At 38.6% G+C, this 21902-nt stretch overlaps 3 protein-coding genes across 18 annotated transcripts in view; 1 reads left to right on the forward strand and 2 right to left on the reverse strand.

Annotated features, from left to right (window-relative positions):
* REXO5 (RNA exonuclease 5) overlaps positions 1 to 6417 on the reverse strand; it is a 48730-nt gene extending 42313 nt beyond the window's left edge. Inside the window, exon 1 of one of the 2 annotated variants that reach the window (XM_053557739.1) lies at positions 6112 to 6417. The gene's annotated coding sequence lies outside the window, so the exon portion shown is untranslated. Of the gene's footprint in view, positions 1 to 62; positions 179 to 6111 lie in introns of those variants that run through there. The other variant, XM_053557740.1, reaches the window with a different exon arrangement.
* Positions 75 to 7803, forward strand: ERI2 (ERI1 exoribonuclease family member 2). Of its 4 annotated transcripts, none has more exons than XM_053557742.1 (9): positions 75 to 244; positions 1985 to 2052; positions 2133 to 2216; positions 2981 to 3108; positions 3588 to 3744; positions 4876 to 4976; positions 5225 to 5306; positions 6007 to 6095; positions 6411 to 7803. In XM_053557742.1, the coding sequence occupies exons 1-9, from the start codon at positions 222 to 224 to the stop codon at positions 7740 to 7742; spliced, it is 2064 nt and encodes a 687-aa protein (XP_053413717.1). In that variant the 5' UTR covers positions 75 to 221; the 3' UTR covers positions 7743 to 7803. The 4 variants fall into 4 exon arrangements, with proteins under 4 accessions (XP_053413717.1, XP_053413720.1, XP_053413716.1 ...); XM_053557745.1 differs by having other exon boundaries at positions 142 to 244; positions 2138 to 2216; XM_053557741.1 differs by lacking the exon at positions 75 to 244 and having other exon boundaries at positions 1003 to 2052.
* The window catches only part of ACSM3 (acyl-CoA synthetase medium chain family member 3), a 50164-nt gene continuing 35668 nt past the window's right edge, over positions 7407 to 21902 (reverse strand). For 6 of the 12 annotated variants that reach the window (XM_053557747.1, XM_053557748.1, XM_053557752.1 and 3 more), the window contains 6 exons: positions 20738 to 20861; positions 19668 to 19748; positions 17160 to 17261; positions 15805 to 15932; positions 15603 to 15702; positions 8816 to 9185 (listed from right to left, as the gene is read on the reverse strand). In XM_053557747.1, coding sequence (XP_053413722.1) covers positions 8946 to 9185; positions 15603 to 15702; positions 15805 to 15932; positions 17160 to 17261; positions 19668 to 19748; positions 20738 to 20861 — 775 coding nt within the window. In that variant the 3' untranslated portion in view covers positions 8816 to 8945. Of the gene's footprint in view, positions 7534 to 7938; positions 8733 to 8815; positions 9186 to 14514; positions 14626 to 15602; positions 15703 to 15804; positions 15933 to 17159; positions 17262 to 19667; positions 19749 to 20737; positions 20862 to 21902 lie in introns of those variants that run through there. The other 6 variants (XM_053557753.1, XM_053557758.1, XM_053557757.1 and 3 more) reach the window with 6 other exon arrangements.

Below are 21902 nucleotides of genomic sequence, written 5' to 3' on the forward strand. Positions count from 1 at the left end.
TGGCAAAGAGCTAAGAGGGTGGTGCCAGGCGGCTCCGCGGCCTCAAAGACCTCCCTGCGCACCTAAGCCCCGGAAACGCAGAACCGAAGCCGGGCAGACAGTAGAACACCCACTGCTTCAGCCGCCGCAGCCGCCGCCTCACCCGCGCCCGGCGTTTGAACGGCCGGAAGTGGGAGTGACCGACTTCCGCCGTTGGACTTCGAGAGCAGGGAGTGTCGGGAATGGCGACCAAACGGCTGGCGCGGTACGTGAGAGGTTTGGGGGCTAGGGCTCCGCTTGTGGTTCGGTGCTGGCATCCACCAGAAAGCCAGGTGGATGGTTATCTTCGGTGGCAGCCTTTATTCTTCGCGCTCCGTGCTTGTCTAGCCGGATCACAAATGCCCCTGATTAGAAGACGGCCGCGAGCTCAGGCCGCCGTCTGCTCGGAGGCGAAGGAGCTCCAGGCGGAGGAACTTTTGGCTCTTGACGCCGTGTGGCGTTGATTCGATGTCTAGGCTCGTTCTAGGCTCTTGGAAACGACGGGAAGTGACTGCACACTGTAGACTGGTCGAAAGTCTCGGGCGGGACCGTTCACCCCACCACCTCGTCACTGAAAGTTTAATTCGTAATATGAATCACTGCTGCTTTTCCCCTGATTCCTGGACGTGCTGTTCACCTTGCTGATGTCTAGATGCAGTATAATGCATGAGTGGTCTTTAGAGTTGGACAATCCAGCGTTGTCATACCAAAGCTGGGTTCTTTGGGAAATTCACTGAATCTCTTTCCTTATCCATAAAATATAGGTAGCAAAATCACGTCTGCTTCCTACAGTTGTTGAGGAGTAGATGAGGTCACCATTTATCTTAGCTTTTTGAACCTGCAGCCTTAAGGCCACATGTGGCCTTCTACATCATAAAGTGTGGTCTTTTGACTGAATCTGTAAATTTTATAGAACCAATCCCTTTGATTAAAAGGGGTGCAGCAGAGAAAGGTGAAGTTTTCTTGCCTCTTGGTGCTTAAAAAAAAAACAACAGTCTTGAAATTAGAAGACCACGGGCTCCCCACTCCTAAAAGTACCTGCTATGTAAGCAATAAATGTTAGCTGTTATTATTCCCAAATCCTGGTTCTTCCCTCTCACCTCTTAAACAGAAAACTACAACAGGAAGTGACTGGTTAGAATTCTACCTACTCATGGTAGTCTTTTGTCTTACTTGCACTAAAGACTGGGCTGAGGACCTCTGTAAGCTTTTCCCTTTCCTTGGACCCTAGCACATTCCCTTTGGGTCCCTGTGGTTCCCTTATAGATAACTTTGCAGTGGTTCCTTGACTGTCTTGTTTCTTAACTTACATTTTTAAGTTAGAAGACTGAACCATGTGTTGTTTTATTTCCTTGAAACTGTGCTATATACATAGCAAGGGCTTGAAAAATACAAAGGCAAAAATAACACAAGTTTTTTGGTACATTTTTACCTTTATAATCATTTGAGTCAAGATTACTGTGTTAAAAGACAGACTTTAGACAAATTTAACACAGTTTAATTGAACAAAGAATTGCAAATGAAGCAGTCCCCTAACCAGAATAGATTTCAGAGTGACCCCCATGTGCTACTGACATGGGTGGGAAAGGATTTATGGACAGAAAACAGAAGCAAGGTTGTGGCCCGTTTGGTTACAGCTTGTCCTTCGGCTGATTTGAAACAAGGTTTGAATATATGACCACCTGTCAAAACTCAGTGATTGGTACAACAGTGGGTTACAGTCAGTTTGCTTTAGGCAAAACTTTAACAACTGTAAAATGTAGCAGATACAGTTAGCCTAAGTTTGCAGATACACACATGTGTTTTTGAGGTCCATGAGGATAAATCCATAGTTGAGTTCAATTTCCTGTCAATCATAACACAATAATGAGGGTTTTGCTATGTCTAGTACCATTAGTTTGATAATCTTTTCCAATAGGAGTGTGAATGAGTTCATTGATCGTATTGGATTGTTTCAAATTTTCAGGCAACTTGGATTAATTAGGAGAAAATCAATTGCACCAGCAAATGGAAATCCAGGAAGAAGTAAATCCAGTAAGTAGCGTTTCTTTACATTGAGTAGCCTTCCACTTTCAACACTAGTAAAACACAAGTACACCTTGATCTTTTTGCAGAGCAGTTGTTTGACTACTTAATTGTCATTGATTTTGAGTCCACATGCTGGAATGATGGGAAGTGCCACCGTACCCAGGAAATAAGTAAGTGAGAATTGCTAATCCCAAAGCTAACACTTGATGAGTCTCTTTAAAGTTTATAGATACAAACCAACCAATAGTTTCAGAAAACTAAATGATGTGATTTAGTAGTTAAATATAAAACTTGTCGTAACTAAAAAAGAACAAAATCCCAAATATCTAAATGTGGCATTATATAAAACATATGTTTTATGATTACATACAGAACCTCAATGGCATAGAAACTGAAAAAAAAAAAGTTTCCAGAAAATGAGCCCATTTCAAATCCCATATGGTCTTTATATTTAATTAAGAATTTTCAACTGGACGTGGCTGCTCAGGCCTGTAATCCTAGTACTCTGGGAGGCTGAGGCAGGAAGATTGCTTGAGCTCAAGAGTTTAAGAACAGTCTGAGCAAAATGTCTACTAAAATGGAAAAATTAGCCCTGTGTTGTGGTAGACATCTGTAGACCCAGCTACTGGAGAGGCTGAGGCAGGAGGATCACTTGAGTCCAGGAGTTTGAGGTTGGTATGAGCTAGGCTGATGCCATGGTATTCTAGCCTAGGGCAACAGAGTGAGACTATCTCAAGGAAAAAAAAAGGTTAAAATAGAATTATACCAAGAATAAGTCAATATTTTTTATCACACTGCTTTGGTCATTTTAATAAGTTTTTACTGAAACTTTTTAATAATGCTGTTATGGTAATATATATATGATTTAGGGTAACTGCAGCATTAATTTAAAAGTTATCATATTCAAGTGTCAATTGGTAATTCTTTCATTTAGTTGAATTTCCAGCTGTACTGTTGAACACATCAACTGGAGACATTGAGTCTGAGTTCCATGCTTATGTTCAGCCTCAGGAACATCCAGTTCTTTCAGAATTTTGCATGGAACTGACAGGCATAAAGCAGGTATGATGCAAATTTTAAAATTCAGTAATCAGTTTCAAAAAGAAAAGTTATATATCATTTGGAATTAGATTATTTCAGTTTTAGGAGAATTAATGTCCCCTCCAGAAATCCACTGGATCTTAAAAAATTAGAAAGAGTAGTGTTATTTGGGATTCAGGACTAGATTTTTAAAAAAGAATGTTATAAAAATGAAGATCAAATTTATTTTATGAACATAAAGTGACTTTGAATTTGTCACTTACATATTTAATGATTTAATGATTATATTTTTGTGGAATTTTAGATTTATCAACCTGAATTTTCTTACCTTGGACAGCTTTCATCATTATTTCTCTCCCATGTATTTTAACATCTTTTCACAAGCTAACCTCTTTGCCAGTCAGAACTTCTTTGTTACATCCTCCCACAGTGCCTATAATATGTGCTCAGTAATTATGGAATTGATTGTTGAATTCAGATTTTGTCATTTTCTAATTCAGGCACAAGTTGATGAAGGGGCCCCTCTGAAGATTTGCTTATCTCAGTTCTGTAAATGGATTCATAAAATTGAGCAACAGAAGAAAATTGTTTTTGCTGCTGAGGTTTCAGAGCCTTCTACTTCTGAAGTAAAGTTATGTGCATTTGTTACTTGGTCAGGTAAAAAATAAGTTATACCTATCAATCACCATTGGGTAGTATTACCACTATGTAATTTTTTATTTCTATTTTTATACTTACTAATCTAGAATTATACTTATTAACCTCCAAGGCCACCTAAAGAAATCCAAGTGCCTAACAGATGTTAACCAAGAAAAGTAAATTCATATTTTTAAAATTGGCATTCTGGGATACCTTAAAATTTTAAGCCTTAACTTTTTAAGACTCTTTTTAGATTTTCTTATCTTCTGAATCCAGGCAAAGATGATGTAGTAAAAACTCTTATGTTATTTTCTAAAGCCTTGAATAAAGCATCCTTAAGCATCCTGTTCAGCTTACATCCTTTGCTTTTACGCTTTGATAGTTAACAAATGTAGACTTCAAGGGAAAAAAAGGACATTTAAAGTAGGTCTTTGTGTGACTGTGATATATATATATATAGCATTGCCGTTAATAGTCATTGATAACAATACTGTGCTAATGATGGTTTAGCACTGATCATATTTGGTTTCCAGTTACTACAGAACGTTTGGTTTCTCGATTATATTAATATTTTTCTAGACTATAGGAAATATAAGCCTTGTAATTTAATACCTTACTCTTTCTGAAGTAGTGTTTTTTGGGGAGTGTTTAAGAAATCATTTTGAGGCTTTACGCCTGTAGCTCAGTGAGTAGGGCACCAGCCACATACACTGAGGCGGCTGGTGGGTTCAAGCCGGGGCCAGGCCTGCTAAACAATGACAACTGCAACTAAAAAATAGCCAGGTGTTGTAGCAGGTGCCTGTAGTCCCAGCTACTTGGAAAGCTAAGGCAAGAGAATCCCTTAAGCCCAAGCGTTGGAGGTTGCTGTGAGCTGTGACGCCATAGTACTCTACCGAGGGCAACATAGACTCTGTCTCAAAAAAAAAAAGAGAAGAAAGAAATCATTTTGAGAATGAGTTTTATCATGATTAAAAACCTAATTTCTAAATAGTAAGTTATATAAAGCAAATAATTTTTTAGATACTAGAGTAAGTACATCTTTGTTCTATTTTTGTATTGTCTTTCAACATTCTATTTGTAAATGGTGGCAGCATAAGTAAAAAATTCTGGCTTCATTGACTTTGTTCTATTTTAATGTACTTAATGCAGACTGGGACTTGGGGGTTTGCCTGGAGTATGAATGTAAAAGAAAACAACTGCTAAAGCCTGTGTTCTTAAATTCTTGGATTGATCTCAGAGCAATTTACAAGGTAACAGCCAAATGTGAGGGTATATGTTCACTTTCCTTCTTTTGGTGAAAAATTATTAAATTTTATCTCACACATGGGTAAGAGTTTCTTTAAATAAGATAGTTTTTTGAATGTTCACATAAATATATTCCTTAAAGTACTTAAAAGTAGTACAACAAAAAATAGAACTAAAAATTGTCAAAAGTGGTTAGCACATAGCTTTTCAAATAGTAATTATTTTTTACATATGTCTTCTTTTATTTGATTAGCTTTTCTATAGGCGAAAACCAAAAGGACTAAGTGGTGCCTTGCAGGAAGTAGGAATAGAATTCTCAGGACGAGAACATTCTGGTGAGTTAAATCATAAATCATTTTATTAAATAAGTCATTTTACTTTAATAAGATTTTCCAGATGAATTTCATTTTTTGGTAATGTTATTAATAAGTGATATTCAGCATAAAAAAATTAAAATTGTTTCTAAAACTTTCAATCACTTTTCATAAACTATTATAAGATAAAGACTGCCATCTAGTGGCTTTCTATTTGCTAAAAAGAATGAAAAGAATTAGCCACATCAAAAAGGAGACTGAAGTGCTCCCAATGATACAGTAGCCTAGTGAAAAAACTGAACAAGACTGTTAGATTACTCACAAATCATAGTCCCTACAAAATGTTAGTCATGATTTAGGGAACTGTCTAACAAGTTTTCACATTTCTGTAAATGTAGAAGGTTTTATTTTTCATTGGTAATGCTGCCACAGCTCTCCACAAGACCAGTTTATCGTGATTAAAATCAATAGATGGCCATCACTCTGGGAGACTGAGGCAGGTGGATTGCTTGAGTTTTCAGGAGTTGAGGACCAACCTGAGCCAGAGCAAGACCCCATCTCTAAAAACAGCTGGGCGTTGTGGTATTCCCAGCTACTCAAGAAGCTGAGGCAAAAGAATCACTTGAGCTTAACAGTTTGAGGTTGCAGTGAGCTATAACACCATGACACTCTAACTTTTACCCCTTTTTCCCATTACATTGTTTTTTATCTATTTTCTCAGGGTTGGATGATTCTCGGAATACCGCGCTTCTCGCTTGGAAAATGATCAGGGATGGTTGCCAAATGAAAATTACAAGGTCCTTGAACAAGGTTAGTGGTGTCTTACCTCTATTCTGTCATCTCAAACTCCAGAAGTAGTCATAGATTCATTGAAATGCCGATTTCGGGCGGCACCTGTGGCTCAAGGAGTAGGGCGCCTGTCCCATATGCCGGAGGTGACGGGTTCAAACCCAGCCATGGCCAAAAAAACCGCAAAAAAAAAAAAAAAAAGAAATGCAGATTTCATGTATGAAATCAATTGTAAATTAATCACACTTTTCTTTTTCATCGTGTCATATAATGTGTACTAACGAAATTATGAATGCACAGTTTCTAAAGCTATTGGATTTGTCTGTGGAATCGTAGGTTTCCGCTAAGAAGAATCCCAGAATTCTGGCCAGAAATGTGAATACAAATCGAGTTGAAGAAGCATTTGCCTGCAACATTAGTGTACAGGGTTCCAGCATATACGATAGGGAGCCTAAAAATACAATGAATTCTCATGAAAAAGTTCAAATGGAGTCAATTTGTATGAATTCTACTGTAAAGGTACAGCAGGATCAATTACCAGTAAAGAATATAAAAGCAGGTCTTGGTCTTCACAGTGTCAAAAGCTGCTTTAAGTCCTCTACTTCTCTGGGGCAGTTACACTCTCCTACCTTGAATTTGCCTGACTATATGCAGAAGCAAAGAAAAAATGAGCATCTTGCCTTTAATACCAAAACTAAGTCTTCAGCAATTGGTTCAGAATTGGTACTTGTTTCTACCACCATTTCATCTGTTAATCATGTTTCTGATACAGAAGTGAGTTCTGCTCTTGACTGTTTACCTATGTTGACTGACTGGGAGGATGTAGTTTTACTGCCAGCCTCTCAGCCAGAGCAAAGTAGAGATTGTACAGTTCCCATTAGTGACTCAGGCTTAGACACCTCAGTTAATTCTGAAGAAAGATTAATGGTTTTAAAAGAATCAGAAGTGCTAAATCATGAACACTTTCAAGGCATAGAAGAAACTCCTCAAAAATCTGAAAATTCTAGGTCAATTGTGTACAAGAGTCCTCATACTACTATTTATAATATAAAAGAAACCAAATACCCAGGTTCAGATGTTTCTGCCTTTAAATTACCTGAACACAAATCAAATACTTTCCACGGTGTTAATGCCAATGTGTCTCATCCTTTAGCTTTGGGGAAACATTCTCTTCCTTTAGGAGGTGTTAAAAGGAGTCCATCCAATCCCCCAACTTTCCCACCAGCAAAAAAACAAACCTTCAATATTCATGAAGAAAAATCTATATCATCTGATTGCCCTCCAGTAAAAACTTCTTCTCGGAAGGTTCTCCCTTCTATATTAACTTCTACAGTTAACCTACAGGAGCCTTGGAGGAGTGGGAAAATGACACCTCCCTTATGCAAGTGTGGCCGAAGATCTAAGCGACTTGTTGTTTCTAATAATGGACCGAACCACGGAAAAATCTTCTATTGTTGCCCTATTGGGAAATATCAAGAAAACAGAAAATGTTGTGGTTATTTCAAATGGGAAGAAACATTTAAAAAGGAAAGAGCCAACAGGGTAGTTCTATCTCATTCCATACGGGGACTCACTTGTAGTTCTTCAGAAACAAGCCATATTCATGATAGAAATTTAGGTTTTTCCACTAAAAATTCTTTGAGACTCAGGCCTACAATGAGGAATTGATAAACTTTCCTGTATGAATCTTAACTATTCCTTGAGTTCCCAAACATTAATATTCTGGTAATGTCTTAGACTATATTTTATATATTCACATTTAATGAATTTATCATACTTTATTAAAGAACCACAAATGAAATATTTTATAAACTACATTTATTAGGTTAAATAAACAAAAAGGACTGATATTCTTGTTCTATAGTTTGGCCTTGCAATAAGATTTAAACTATCTTTAGATTATTTGAACAAAAGTGTGAATAAAAATTCCTAGTCTATTTTCAAGTAGATACTTGTTCTCTGAAAATTATGATATTCTTTTAATACTTTTATAAAAACTTTAATAAGTTGTTTAGTGTTATTTCACACATTGAACATAGCTTCTGACTTGTATATCAACATATCAGAAGAATTATTCAAGGCTGGATATGGTGGCTCACACCTATAATCCTAGCACACTGGGAAGCCTACGCAGGTGGATTGCTTGAGCTCAGGAGTTCAAGACCAACAAAACCGAGACCTGTCTCTACTAAAAACAGAAGAATTATTTAACTAAAATTTGAAAAACAATGGGACAAAGATTTGGTTCTATATTACATATTTAGAATTCCTCAGCAATTGATGACATTCATTTTATATTAACAAATTATATCAACATTGACACTAATGCAGAGGCTCAAAGGAGTAAGGCACCGGCCCCATATGCTGGAGGTGGCGGGTTCAAACCCAGCCCCGGCCAAAAATAAAATAAAATAAAATGCATCTAAATCTCAGCGTTTAAAAAAAAAAAGAATTCAGCCCTGATGTCATAACCACAAGATATTTTAAATCTATAGTTCCTAAGCATGCTACCACATTTTTTCTTGCAGTTTCTATAGATTTATAGATACCACAATAATTAATAGAATGAATCTAAACTGTTTTCCATTCTTTCTTCCTCAGTTCATTTCTTTTTATCTTCCCACTGACAGTCTTTGGCAGCTCTGGAATAAATTCTACCTGTTGGTAGCAAGGAGAAGAAAATTAGTCCAGAAGTTTTCATCTTCAGCTACAGCCACTTATATAGCAGTTATGTGAATTCTAGGTGAAAGAATTAGGATGGATGGGGTGGGTTTATGGTAATAACCCAAAAAGGGAGAGGAAAGGTATTGTTGAGATTTTTCTTGATAGTTAGGATTTATTGCAAGTTCTGTAAGCCAACTAGCCAGGTCATTAGTTCAGTTTGGAACATTTGATGTAGCATGTTTGAAGAGAACATTTCATCAAAAAGGAAAAAATAAACAGTTGGAATTTTCTTAAACTCTGAGCACATATCATAATTAGAATGCCTACCTTTCTGGGATATTTATAAGGTGCTGTAGTTTTTTTAACATGCTCCTGAATCTCCTTTTTAAGTTGTTCTTGATCATGTAACTTGTAATCAGGATTCAGAACAATAAAAGCCTTTACTACCTAAAATAAATATTTGAAACACCAAGAAGATGAGTTATGTGTTTTTATGTTTTAGTATGGCTTGTTTGCTTTCTCTGAGAATCTAAGTGCCTCATGTAGTAGGCCACAGTATTTAACAGAATTTAATCCCAGCTTATGAATTTAAGAATTTAGTAACAGCTGTATACTCTTAAGCCAGCCATTTGACTCTTACACATCTCCTCATCTCTACTTATACAAGAGCGCTTCTCGGATCCCTGCTTTGTTTATGATCTACTCTTGAACTCTCTCATCTAACTACATCTTGAATTCTACTTTCTGACCTGTTTCGGATTATCTCTACCCTTAATTTCTTGCCTCATCTTCTATTTCCTTCAATTAAGTTTCCTCTTAGAAACTTGGCAGTGCAGTAAGCATAGCTCTTGCATAAAAACTCACACTGGTCCAAACAAGGTTCTAGGTCACCACCCTCATTGTGGCTCTTACAAACAGTTGTCACACTGGGTTTGCCCTATCTTTGTTGAAGGAAACTGAGACCATGAACTATTTTTACAAGGCTGTGAAGATTCCAACAGCCACTTTACTCTGATCTACTTAGTCAGCAGTTCTCAACCTGTGGGTCTTGACCCTAATGTTCTCAACATTAGGAAGGTTGAGAACCACTGGCTTAGATGGTCCTAAGGAACAAGAGTAGAAACTATGGTGGCCTTTAACTGGCAGAAGACAGAAAAGGCTATGCACATAAATCCTCCCTTTAGTTCATCCTGCCCTGAAAAGTCCTGCCTAAGGTTTTTGGACCTTTAAGGGTAAAGACAAGGTATGCCCCTCGTGTATCTTCCAGAGTAATTTTGAGGTTCTATCAAGAGTGTTTTTCAAACTTTTTATCTCATGATACACTTGAATCTATAGTTAAATTTACACAGCACACTTAAATCACATTTAAATTAGATTGATCAACAAAAGAGTGAAAAAAAGAATATACTTACTGTGCTTTGAACTTCTTTCAAAAATAATTAATGTTTAAAAATTTTCATGGCATATCTAAGAGCCTCTCACAGCACACCAGTTAAAAATAACTGTTCTAGGCTCGGCGCCCATAACAGTAGTTAATGGAGCTGGCCACATGCACCAAGGTTGGTGGGTTCAACCTGGCCCGGGCCAGCTAAACGACAGCTGCAACAAAAAAATAGCTGGGTGTTGTGGCAGGCGCCTGTAGTCCCAGCTACTTGGGAGGCTGAGGCAAGAGAATCACTTAAGCCCAAGAGTTTGAGGTTGCTGTGAGCTATGATGCTACAGCACTCTACCGATGGTAATGGACTCCGTCTCAAAAAAAAAAAAAAAAAATCACTGTTCTATCATGTTCTTTCATGGGACGCTGCCGACAGTGCCATTCACTGCCTCTAGAGGCATGAGTCTAGGTGAGTCAACTAGTGTTTACCTCCAAACCAAGATTACTAGCCCAGAATTGGCCATAGAACAATGTTTCCCTACAGGCACAGTTTCAGGAAGGCCTTTGCAACATTTTTGTGATTAAAATATCCTGCACTTAAGCAACTGAAATCTTGTTAAATTCATAGATTCATGCGTCCAGCTTAAAGATAAGCTGGCAACACTTCGTCTCCACCTTGATCTGGGAATAAAGAGTTGATCAAAAATTAATTATTTGAGGGTGGCGTCTATGGCTCAGTGGGTAGGGTGCTGGCCCCATATACCAAGGGTGGCAGGTTCAAACCCATCCTTGGCCAAACTGCAACAAAAAGATAGCTGGGTGTTGTGGCGGGCTCCTGTAGTCCCAGTTACTTGGGAGGCTGAGGCAGGAGAATCGCCTAAGCCCAGGAGTTGAAGGTTACAGTTACCACGGCACCCTACCGAGGGCGATAAAGTGAGACTCTGTCTCTACAAAAAAAAAAAAAAAATTAATTATTTGAAAAAAATCTGTCAGGACAACCATTTGGTGAGAAATGAAGGCTTGCAGTTATAAATTTTTTATATATTGAAATTACCACTGGGCAGTTTTATAAAATTTTTTGAGTAGTTACCCATATTTGTCTACCAAAAATGCTCGAACACTTCTAATTTACATGTACCATTGGGGCGTTGTGCAATCTTATATGGGTCTATGTATGGATATCATTTTATCTTACACATTTTTTTTTTTTAGGTTCCACCGAGATGTGAACTTGGATTGCTGGGGCCTACACATCACATTTTTTTTGACATTTTATAAAATTTATTTGTAATTTGCTGGCTCTATGGATATTCCAACATTTTTATGAATTTAAAAAATCCTTTCTACCAGTCATTCAAAAGCAAATTAATTTAAAAACTCTTTATAATTACTGGTTTGCATATTGATGACTTCTACACCTTGGATAAAGTTCACTTTGTCTTTCTAAAAGTCTTTATAAACAAAATGTTAAATAACAAGGAACAACCTAACATATGGTTAAGAGTATGAAATCCGAAATCACACAACCTGAGTTCAAGTGATGGTGTGTTGTATAATCTGAGGCAAGTTAGGTCATCTCTCTGCACCCCAGTTTCCTTCTCTGTAAAACATGTGAGAGAGTACTGCCTGGTACATAGTCATCAAAACTGTTGGCACTTAGTAGAAGTTTGGGTTGGTTTTTTTTTTTTTACCTAAAATCTATAAGTGGGCTTCAAAGTTTCTCTGAAATTCTATACAAAATCTTACATTTCTCTGAGAGGAGTCCAGGAGGCACCCATAGCTCAGTGGGTAGGTCATTAGCCATACACACTGAGGCTGGCAGATTTGAGCCCCGCTGAGGCCAGCTAAAATTAACAATGACAACTGCATCAAAAAAATAGCTGGGTGTTGTGGCAGGAGCCTGTAGTCCCAGCTACTTTGGAGGCTGAGGCAAGAGAATTGCTTAAGCCCAAGTGTTTGAGGTTGCTGTGAGCTGTGACACCACAGCATTCTACTGAGGGCAACATAGTGAGACTCTGTCTCAAAAAAAAAATCTGAGAGGAGTCTATGGCTATGTAGCCACTAGCCACATGTGGCTATTTCAATTTAAACTAATTAAAATTAAATGAGATTAAATTTCCTTAGTCACAGTAGGTACATTTCAAGTGATTAATAACCATGCATGGCTATTGTATTGGAAGAGGCAAATACAGAACATTTCCATTGTTGCATAAGTCCAGCAGTGGCTTATGGCCTTCAAATTCTCAAAGACGTATATGATCCAAAAAGTTTTAAGAACCTAGGGATCTAGACAAATATTTCTCAGCTCTTTATTTCATGTTCCAGTGTTAAAATAGTGCTTAAAACCTAAATACTGTTTTCAGAACAATAACAAAAATCATCCCTTTATCCCTATTGAGAATTGTCTTCTAAAGAAAGCTTACAGAAAGCACACATTTTTGAAAATGGAATGGAACAGGTAAAGTAAGTCACTGACTAAAATTTTTTAAAGCACGGTTACCACGGGATATTTCTTTTTCTTTTTTTTTTTATTTGTTTATTTTTTGGCCGGGGCTAGGTTTGAACCCGCCACCTCCCTCATATGGGACCTGCCCCCTACTCCTTGAGCCACAGGTGCTGCCCCCCACCCTTTTTTTTTTTTTTTTTTTTACAGTTTCTGGCTGGGGCTGGGTTTGAACCCACCACCTCTGGCATATGGGGCTGGTGCCCTACTCCTTTGAGCCACAGGCGCCACCCACCACGAGATATTTCTTTTTTTTTTTCTTTTTTATTTATTTTGTTTGTTTGTTTTTGTTTTTTTTGTAGAGACAGAGTCTCACTTTATGGCCCTCGGTAGAGTGCCGTGGCCTCACACAGCTCACAGCAACCTCCAACTCCTGGGCTTAAGCGATTCTCTTGCCTCAGCCTTCCGAGTAGCTGGGACTACAGGCGCCCGCCACAACGCCCAGCTATTTTTTTGGTTGCAGTTCGGCCAGGGCCGGGTTTGAACCCGCCACCCTCAGTATATGGGGCCGGCGCCTTACCGACTGAACCACAGGCGCCGCCCACCACCACAGGATATTTCTAAAAAATGTTTTAAAATATTAAAATGTGGTTCAGCGCTTGTGGCTCAAGTGGCTAAGGCGCCAGCCACGTACACCTGAGCTGGCGAGTTCAAATCCAGCCCTGGCCCGCCAAACAACAATGCTGGTTGCAACCAAAAAATAGCCGGGCATTGTGTCAGGCGCCTGTAGTCCCAGCTACTTGGGAGGTGAAGGCAGGAGAATCGCTTGAGGCCAGGAGTTGGAGGTTGCTGTGAGCTGTGATGCTGTGGCATCACTCTACCCAGGGTGACAGCTTGAGGCTCTGTCTCAAAAAAAAAAAATTAAAATGCGAAAATCAACTGAAGGTGCGCAAAAATGATCCATACAGGAGTTAAATTAAGGAAACATTCACTTAAAGCCCTGTTTATGGGGCCTGATGCGGTGGCTCATACCTGTAATCCCAGCACTCTGGGAAACCAAGGCGGGTGAATTGCTTGAACTCACAAGTTCAAGACCAGCCTGAGCGGAAGCAAGACCTCATCTCTAAAAATAACTACTTGGAAGGCTGAGGCAGGAGAATCACTTGAGTCCAAGAGTTTGTGGTTGCTGTGAGCTGTGACAACACAGCACTCTACTGAGGGCGACAAAGCAAGACTCTGTCTCAAAAACCCTGTTTGCTTTTATACAATTTAGGGGAGAAAAAAATTATATTCATGAAAACTGTCAAAAGTAGTTATGACACTGCGGCAGTGTATAAAATGGCCAAAAGCATGAAATTGCACAAAATAAGTTAAAAGACTGGTAGTGAATAAAAATTATCTATATTTGGGATATTGTCTTCAAGTCTTCATTTTGGTGGTTTTCAATCAATTCTTCTGGAACAATTAAAGTCTTGACAGGCCCAGCTTAGAGGACCCAACCCAGCTAAAATAAGCCTGCCACTAGAATGAAAAGTGCCAACCATGGCAAAGAACACATGCCATTTTATGCATGAACATCTCATTTGAGACACCGACCCACATCTTCTGCCAAAAAAATGTTGCTGCCCACCTAAGCTGGGAAACTGGCCAAGCTTTTTCCTTCACTCTTGTTAATCCAAGCCCTGCAGCAGTTCCCCAGAGCTGTGGGGTATTATACTCTGAGATATCAGATGACAGCCAAGCCAACGCTGGTCCTGAAGGCTCAAATAACCATCCTGTATAGGTAGATAAACTGATGACTGATGGTAGAAGAGAAAGGTAAAAGGAGAGGGCGGCGCTTGTGGCTCAGTGAGTAGGGCGTCGGGCCCATATACCAAGGGTGGTGGGTTCGAACCCGGCCCCGGCCAAACTGCAACAAAAAAAATAGCCAAGCATTGTGGTAGGCACCTGTAGTCCCAGCTACTTGGTAGGCTGAGGCAAGAGAATCGCCTAAGCCCAAGAGTTGGAGGTTGCTGTGAGATGTGATGCCACGGCTCTCAACCAAGGGCGACAATCTTAAGACTCTGTCCCTAAAAAAAAAAAAAAAAAAAAAAAAAAAAAGGCAAAAGGAGCTGAGACCCATGAAACCCTACTGGTGGCGTTCAGAGCAAGACAAGCTAATAATTGCTGAATCTATTCCCTGCTCTATTGCAACTATACCTTGACATTCCTGCCTTAAACGCAAGGACCTATTCAACTGCCGCGATCAAATACCTCGTAACTCTGCCCTGTACCTTGTGCCTTAAGCCTTACGCCTAGACTTTGAGATAAGAAGCTTACATACATGGTACAGGACATTCTGGATTTGGATTGACAATCAAGATCATTTCCAAAACATGGGTCAGTATTAGAAAGGACATGAATTGGAGAAACACTTGTGGAAACTTATAACTCAAAACAGACACACCTAGGAGTACGATGTAGACACAAAGTCAAAACCCAGGAGACCGTGCCTGGTAAAGGGAGCCTAAAAAATGCTATGGTACTTTTAAGCCCAGACTACTAGGTGGTCAGACCCAGTAGAAGTGGGCTTTGGGACTTCTGACTTATTGATAGCTTATTTCCTGAAATTTCTTCTTATCTGCTTACCCTGCTTGCTTATGGTTGTGTCAGTTTCCTGTCTCTGGCCTTGCTTCCAACTTAATATCTGATGCCAGCCCATCTTCCTCAGCTACATCAGGGACCTTGTTGGTTTCTAAACTTTCTGGGTAACAACTTGATTTTAGCACCCCATTCTGATGTGCCCCTGGGTTATTGGCATTCTTTGCCCCAATCCTCCTTGGAAGGGATACAAATTCTTTGTAGTATATATTTTTCAGTTCTATTCAGTAGCAGTTCTTTCTGACTAGCATATTTCTGTATGAATTGCATTTAAAGTAAGTGAATTTCTGACTTGCATATTTAGTGAATGAATCATTTGGGTAATTCTGTTTCAATGAACCACTGTTTAAAAGTATGCATTAGATTGCCAACTAATTATAAAGATAAGATGATTTAGTTCTTTTACCTCTCCTCTGATGGGGTCTGGACTGCTGACAACAGCTGATTCTGCAACCGAAGGGTGCTCAATTAAGGCACTTTCTACTTCAAATGGTCCAATTCGGTAACTGGGAATGCATATGGCAGTAATTTATAAAGGTGAGCAGTTCATTTCAGAACACTGGTGATCAGTTAACACAGACATATGCAAAGATGGAAAAGAAAATTACCCAGAAGATAATATGATATCATCTGCTCTTGCAACAAACCAGAAGTAGCCATCTTTATCCACATACCCTCTGTCCCCAGTGATATAGAAATTGCCTCGTAGAGTTGAAGCTGTTTTTGAAGGATTATCCTATAAAACAAATAGCATTTTGTTAATATTATTATGAGTCTGACTATTCTGGTCAATTGGATTTTTTTTTTTTTTTAGACACGGATCTCACTTTATCGCCCTCGGTAGAGTGCTATGGCATCACACAGCTCACAGCAACTTCCAACTCTTGGCTTAGGTGATTCTCTTGCCTCAGCCTCCCAGGTAGTTGGGACTACAGGTACCTGCTACAATGCCCGGCTATTTTTTTGTTGCGGTTTGGCCGGGGTGGGTTTGGACCCGGCACCTTCGGTATATGGGGCCAGCGCCCTACTCACTGAGCCACAGGCACCACCCAGTCAATTGGATTTTTAAATGCTCAAGGAAAAAGCAAAGTTTGGCTCTCTTGAGAAGCCTTAGGTTGAAGAAGAGCCAGAGTGTGAAACAAGGATCAAATCCCAGCATGGAGATAGCCCTGCAGAAGAAAGGAAAACTACAAAGACTAGGCATGCTGAAGTATTAAGAATGTTCTTAGAAGGATCACAAAATATTGCAGGAGCTCAGAGTATTAGGCTAAATTAAATCTTTTGCTAATTGATTAATATCTAATTCTGATAGGAAAAGAGAGAAGTGAATACTCAGAGTTAAAGTACTGACAACTAATAATTCAAAAGATAGTTTGTGTTTGTTTTTGTTTTGTATTACATAACACAGAATTGGTCCTATAACTCTGGCATAATAAGAAATATGAATGAAATATTGTTACATTATATAAAGTTCACTGGCAAGTAGAATCTAGACCTTGTATTATATTTATAAAGACTTTGCTTTAATTTGTATAAAATGATTAAAGATGAAAATTTACTTACAAATTGTAAGGAGCTCAGAAAGCCTCTAGTGAAAGATATTTATGTAATCCCACCAGCCCATTCCCTATCCCTCTCCCTCCTCCCAAGAAAGAGAGCACTAATCAGTATTCAGGACAATGAGGGAGTCTTATTTGGTAATTGAGAGGATCAATGGATGGTAAAAAGATGTCTTCTTTATAGGGTTCCCTTCCTCATCATGAGCCTGTAACAGTGATGTAGCCTCTTGGGACCAGCACACTCTTCTTTGGCAAGCTATCTTCAGAATTACCATTCAGGCCAATGAATCTCTCAAGAAAGGGCCAAGTACCTATCCTCTGTGTGTTTTGTACCAAGTAGGGATAGTTACCAAGCATTTTTGAGAAATAAATAGAAAATAGAGATTATTTAATAAGTCTCTTACTATATAGTGAGTAAAAAGACCAAATGGTCGGTTAGGTAGAACTCGAATGCCAATATCTCCTTCCTGTCCAGGAGGTAAAACATTGCCATGTGCATCTAAAATCTAGGATAAAACAGAACAATTACTAATATACACAGCTATGATTTGATTAAAAAAAGAACAATTTATTTAAAGGAATGTTTATTTAATTCCATATCTTAAACCTTAACTTTACATGTTTTGTTTTGTTTTTTGCCATTTGAGCCTACAGACTTCAAAAACATTTTAAGAGACAGGTATTTAAATTCATATTGCATAAATTACTATCAAATGCAGGTTACCAAAATGCGAAAGAAGAATAAAAATTTTCTTAAATTTTATCATCCTCCAAATCATTACATTTTGGTAATATTCTATGAGTTAATATAGACATGAAAAAAATAGGATCGATTTAGAATACACAGTTTTACAGCCTGCTTTTATCATTTAGCAATATATTTTCAATGTCTTTTCCTCTCAATAAATAAATATCTTCATTACTGGTTTTTAAACTATGTTTAGCTGTGGAATATACAAAACCTTACTTCAGAAGCCCAATATAAGTGAACAGGAAAAGGGGCATGTTCTCTGGTCAAGACAGTGATAGGTAAGCCAAAGCCTTGCTCTCTTACTCTTTCTCCCCAGTCCTCTTGGTTCTCTTCGGTTCCTGATAGTAGCTAGCAGTTATTAAGCATTTACTGCATGCTAAGTAATAAACCAAAGCTCTAAGTACCGTACATGTACTTTTTTTTTTTTTGCTTGTTTTTTGAGACAGGATCTTGCTCTGTCATCCAGGCTAGAATGCAGTGGTGTCATCATAGCTCACTGTAATCTCAGACTCCTGGGCTCAAGCAATCCTCCTACCTCACCCGCCACAATGCCTGGCTACTTTTGTGTTGTTGTACTTGTCATTGTTGTTTTTAGCAGGCCCAGGCTGAGTTTGAACCTGCCAGCCCCCAGGTATGTGGCCAGCGTCCTGAACACTGAGCTATAGGCGCAATATACTGCATCAACTTTGTCAATAATAACACAACTTCACAAGCCAAAAACCATTTTTGTCTATGCCTCCCTCCCCACAGACTTTATAATGCACACTACTGTTCACATGTGAAAGCAATCTAACCCACAAATAACTTATTGTACATTTGTGTTGGCCCAATGCACATATGTGTTTCTTTTGAGGATGATGCCGTAAACTCCCTTGGGTTATTTTTCATAGGTTTATTGTGGTCTTCTTTCTCTGGGTGAAGAACTATACTCAACATTTATTGTCTACTTCTAGAAAAATTGTTCTAATTAAAAATAAATGCTGTGGAAAAAGTTAGAAGAAACAAATTTCAAATTTTCAAATTTTCTTTACGCTGAAAAAACTGCAAAAGCCCATAAATGTTTAAGTCCATGCACTTCAAGTCAGTGTTCCCAAGGCTTTGCTGCACACACAGCACGTGCGAGGCAAAAGGAAACCAGGATGAACACAATGTGATCCCTGCCTCTAAAGATCTAGCAGCCTATCTGAGAAAGGAAAGATGTATGTGTGGAATAAAGTATAACAGTGTTAAAAAAAAATTGAGAAATGTATTAAATAGAAATAGCTTAACAAGTATCATGCTAAAATGAGTACAAATATTAATATACTCATGTTTTGGCTAGGCCTGCTATGGCTCACCCTTATAATGAATCCTAGCACTTTGGGAAGCTGAAGCAAGAGGATTGCTTGAGGTTAGGAGTTTGAGACTGGCCTGGGCAAAGTAGAGAGACCCTTTCTCTACAAAAAATACAAAAATTAGCTGAGTATGTTAGCACATGCCTATAGTCCCAGCTACCCAGGAGGTGAGGCAGGAGAATTGCTTGAGCCCAGGAGTTTGAGGTTACAGTGAGCTATGATGCCACTCACTGGACTCTAGCCCAAGCAAAGAGACCTTATCTCCGAATATAGATAAGGAGATAGATAGATAGATAGATAGATATATTTGTTTCACCTTCAATATGGGTATTTAGTCAATATGGGTATTTTAGTCATAATTTTGTGACATAATTTTGTGTTGCAACTTTATTACATATGCGTGTATATCTGTGTATTTGTTTATTATTTATCACTGTACTCCATGAAAGCAGAGACTGTTTAATTTTCAGCCTGATTCATAGTAAATTCTCAGTAAATATGCATTATTCATATGATGGATGAATGAGTTCCTTAACCCCTTTGTGCCTCATCTGTAAAATGGTTCTAATACGCATATTAAAATGTATCCCATAGGTTCCTTCTGGAAATTAAATGAGTTGATATTATTAAATGCTTAGAACTGCATGGTACAACACAGGTATTTTCAAAATAATGGAGACCAATAAACTAACATTTCTAACCCACTTCCATCTTTTCGTATAAATTAATGACTGTATCATGGAAATAAAACAGAATCATTACCAAAACAAAGAAAGTGTATATGGGGGTGGGATTGTTAAACATCTCCTGGAAGGGGGTGTGCAAACCTTAACATCAAAAGCTGGAGAAGGCTTTCCCATTGAGCCAGGCTTAATTTTCATTCCCTTAAAATTTCCACAGATTAGGACCTAGTTAGAAAGAAGAAAAAGTAAGGTAATGTTACAAGTAACTTTAGATTTATTCATTCCTTTACAGAAAAGATACTGTATCTTTGTGTTGGGTGGAGGTTGGGCAGTCTCACTTTTGCTCAGGCTGTTCTGCATCTCCTGAGCTTGAGCAATCCATCCATTGCAGCCTCCCAAAGTGCTAGGATCATAGGCTTCAGCCACTGCACCTGGCTCCCTGGGAGGCTGAGGTCTTGCTAGGTCACTAGAGCACAGGGGTTTGAGGTTGTTGTGAACAATTTTTTTTTTTGAGACAAGAGTCTCACTTTATTGCCCTCTGTAGAGTTCCGTGATGTCACTGATGTCACAGCTCACAGCAACCTCCAACTTCTGGGCTTAGACGATTTTCTTGCCTCAGCCTCCGGAATAGCTGGGACTACAGGTGCCCGCCATCACACCCGGCTATTTTTTTGTTGCAGTTTGGCCGGGATCGGGTTCGAACCTACCACCCTCGGTATATGGGGCCGGTGCCCTACCCATTGAGCTACAGGCACGGCCCTTTGCTTTGAGCTTTAAGAGGCAGGGCATTCTAGCTTGCGGCAACACTGTCTCAAAAAATGAAAGAGAGAGGAGAGAAAGAAAGAGAGAAAAAAGAAAAGAAAAGGAAGGAAAGGAGGGGAGGGGAAGAGGAGGGTAGAGGTGAGGAAAGGAGGGGAGAGGGGAGGAAGGGAGCGGAGGGGAGGGAAGAAGGAAAGAAGGAAGGTTAAAATGATACCATGTTTTCACCCTCATCAGTTATTAGCAGTTTTTCGCAATGAATCGCTATTTAGACAACTCTCTTTTAGAGAGCTTTTTCGCAACAAGCTTCTCTCAAGCTTTGTTTTCTAAATTGTTTAATAACCACTCCACTCTCACCCTAGCTCTCAAACAATTATAAGGTTATAATAGACCATGGGTTTTTATTCATCTGACTAAATCGAGTTCAGCCCTGTCTTTTCAGTGAAATTAGGTACCGTTTCAGTTTGTCCATATCCTTCATAGATATCAAGGCCGGTCTTGTTTCTCCATTGTTCAATCACTTCAGGATTGATTGGTTCCCCAGCGCTCACACAGTGCTTTAAGTTTTTGAACTTATAGCTTCTCAGAAAACAGATAACAAGTTACATTTTGGAAGTAGAAAGTAGGATTATTTTTAATGAACTTCAGTATAAAATGTATTTTATTTTCTTCCTGATTCCTCTCCCCATTCAAAATAAGTCATTCTAACATAATAAAATAATACCCAAAATACCAATTTTTATTTTTCTTTTCCACCTTTTTTGGCAAGAGGCCTTGGTAATTTGTGGCAAAGAAAAGCCCGTCTCTCCTTAAGGTGGGTAACCCATAGTAACATTTTAAATCAGCAATGAAAAGTTTACCAATTGTTTGGTTAAATTGATGGGGAGATATTTATACAGTAGAATACTATATAGCTGTAAAAAAGAATGAAGGAGTTCTTGGACAGTGTTGTCCAAAAGAACTTTCTGTCATGATGGAAGTGTTCTATGATGTGCACTATCTACTATGGTATAATACATGCTACCCCTATTTGAACATCAAGCACTTGAAACATGGCTACTACAACTGAGAAACTGAATTTTTAATTTTATTTAATTAAAATTTATATTTAAATAATTATTTGTGGCTAGTGGCCGCCATATTGGACAACACAGGGCCAGGTGTATATTGTCAGGGGGAAAAAGCAAGGTAGAGAATATGTCCCTACTATTCTACCATTTATGATTATAATGGGGAGGGGGAGACCATACACATATCGTCTTGTGTATTTTCAGGTAGAATAGACAAGAATCTGGAAACACACAGTGCCTCTATGGAAGGGGAGAATGGGGTGACTGGGGACGAGGTTTGGAGCAGGACTTTTCACTATACGTTTTTTATATTCCCATTGAGTTTTATGGCCTGTGAATTATTTCCTATTTAAAAAATTAAATAAAATCACTTTTAAAATACTCACCTGTGATGTTGTAATATAACAAGAAATATGTAGCAGTTGAGCACCCCTAAACTGAAAATCTAAAATGCGAAATGCTCCCAAATATGAAACCTTTTTCACACTGATATCACACTCAAAGAAAATGCTCGTTGGAGCATTTCAAATTTCAGATATTCAAGTTAGGA

The sequence above is a fragment of the Nycticebus coucang genome, chromosome 12 (assembly GCF_027406575.1).
Source record: "Nycticebus coucang isolate mNycCou1 chromosome 12, mNycCou1.pri, whole genome shotgun sequence".
Classification (NCBI taxonomy): Eukaryota; Metazoa; Chordata; class Mammalia; order Primates; family Lorisidae; genus Nycticebus; species Nycticebus coucang.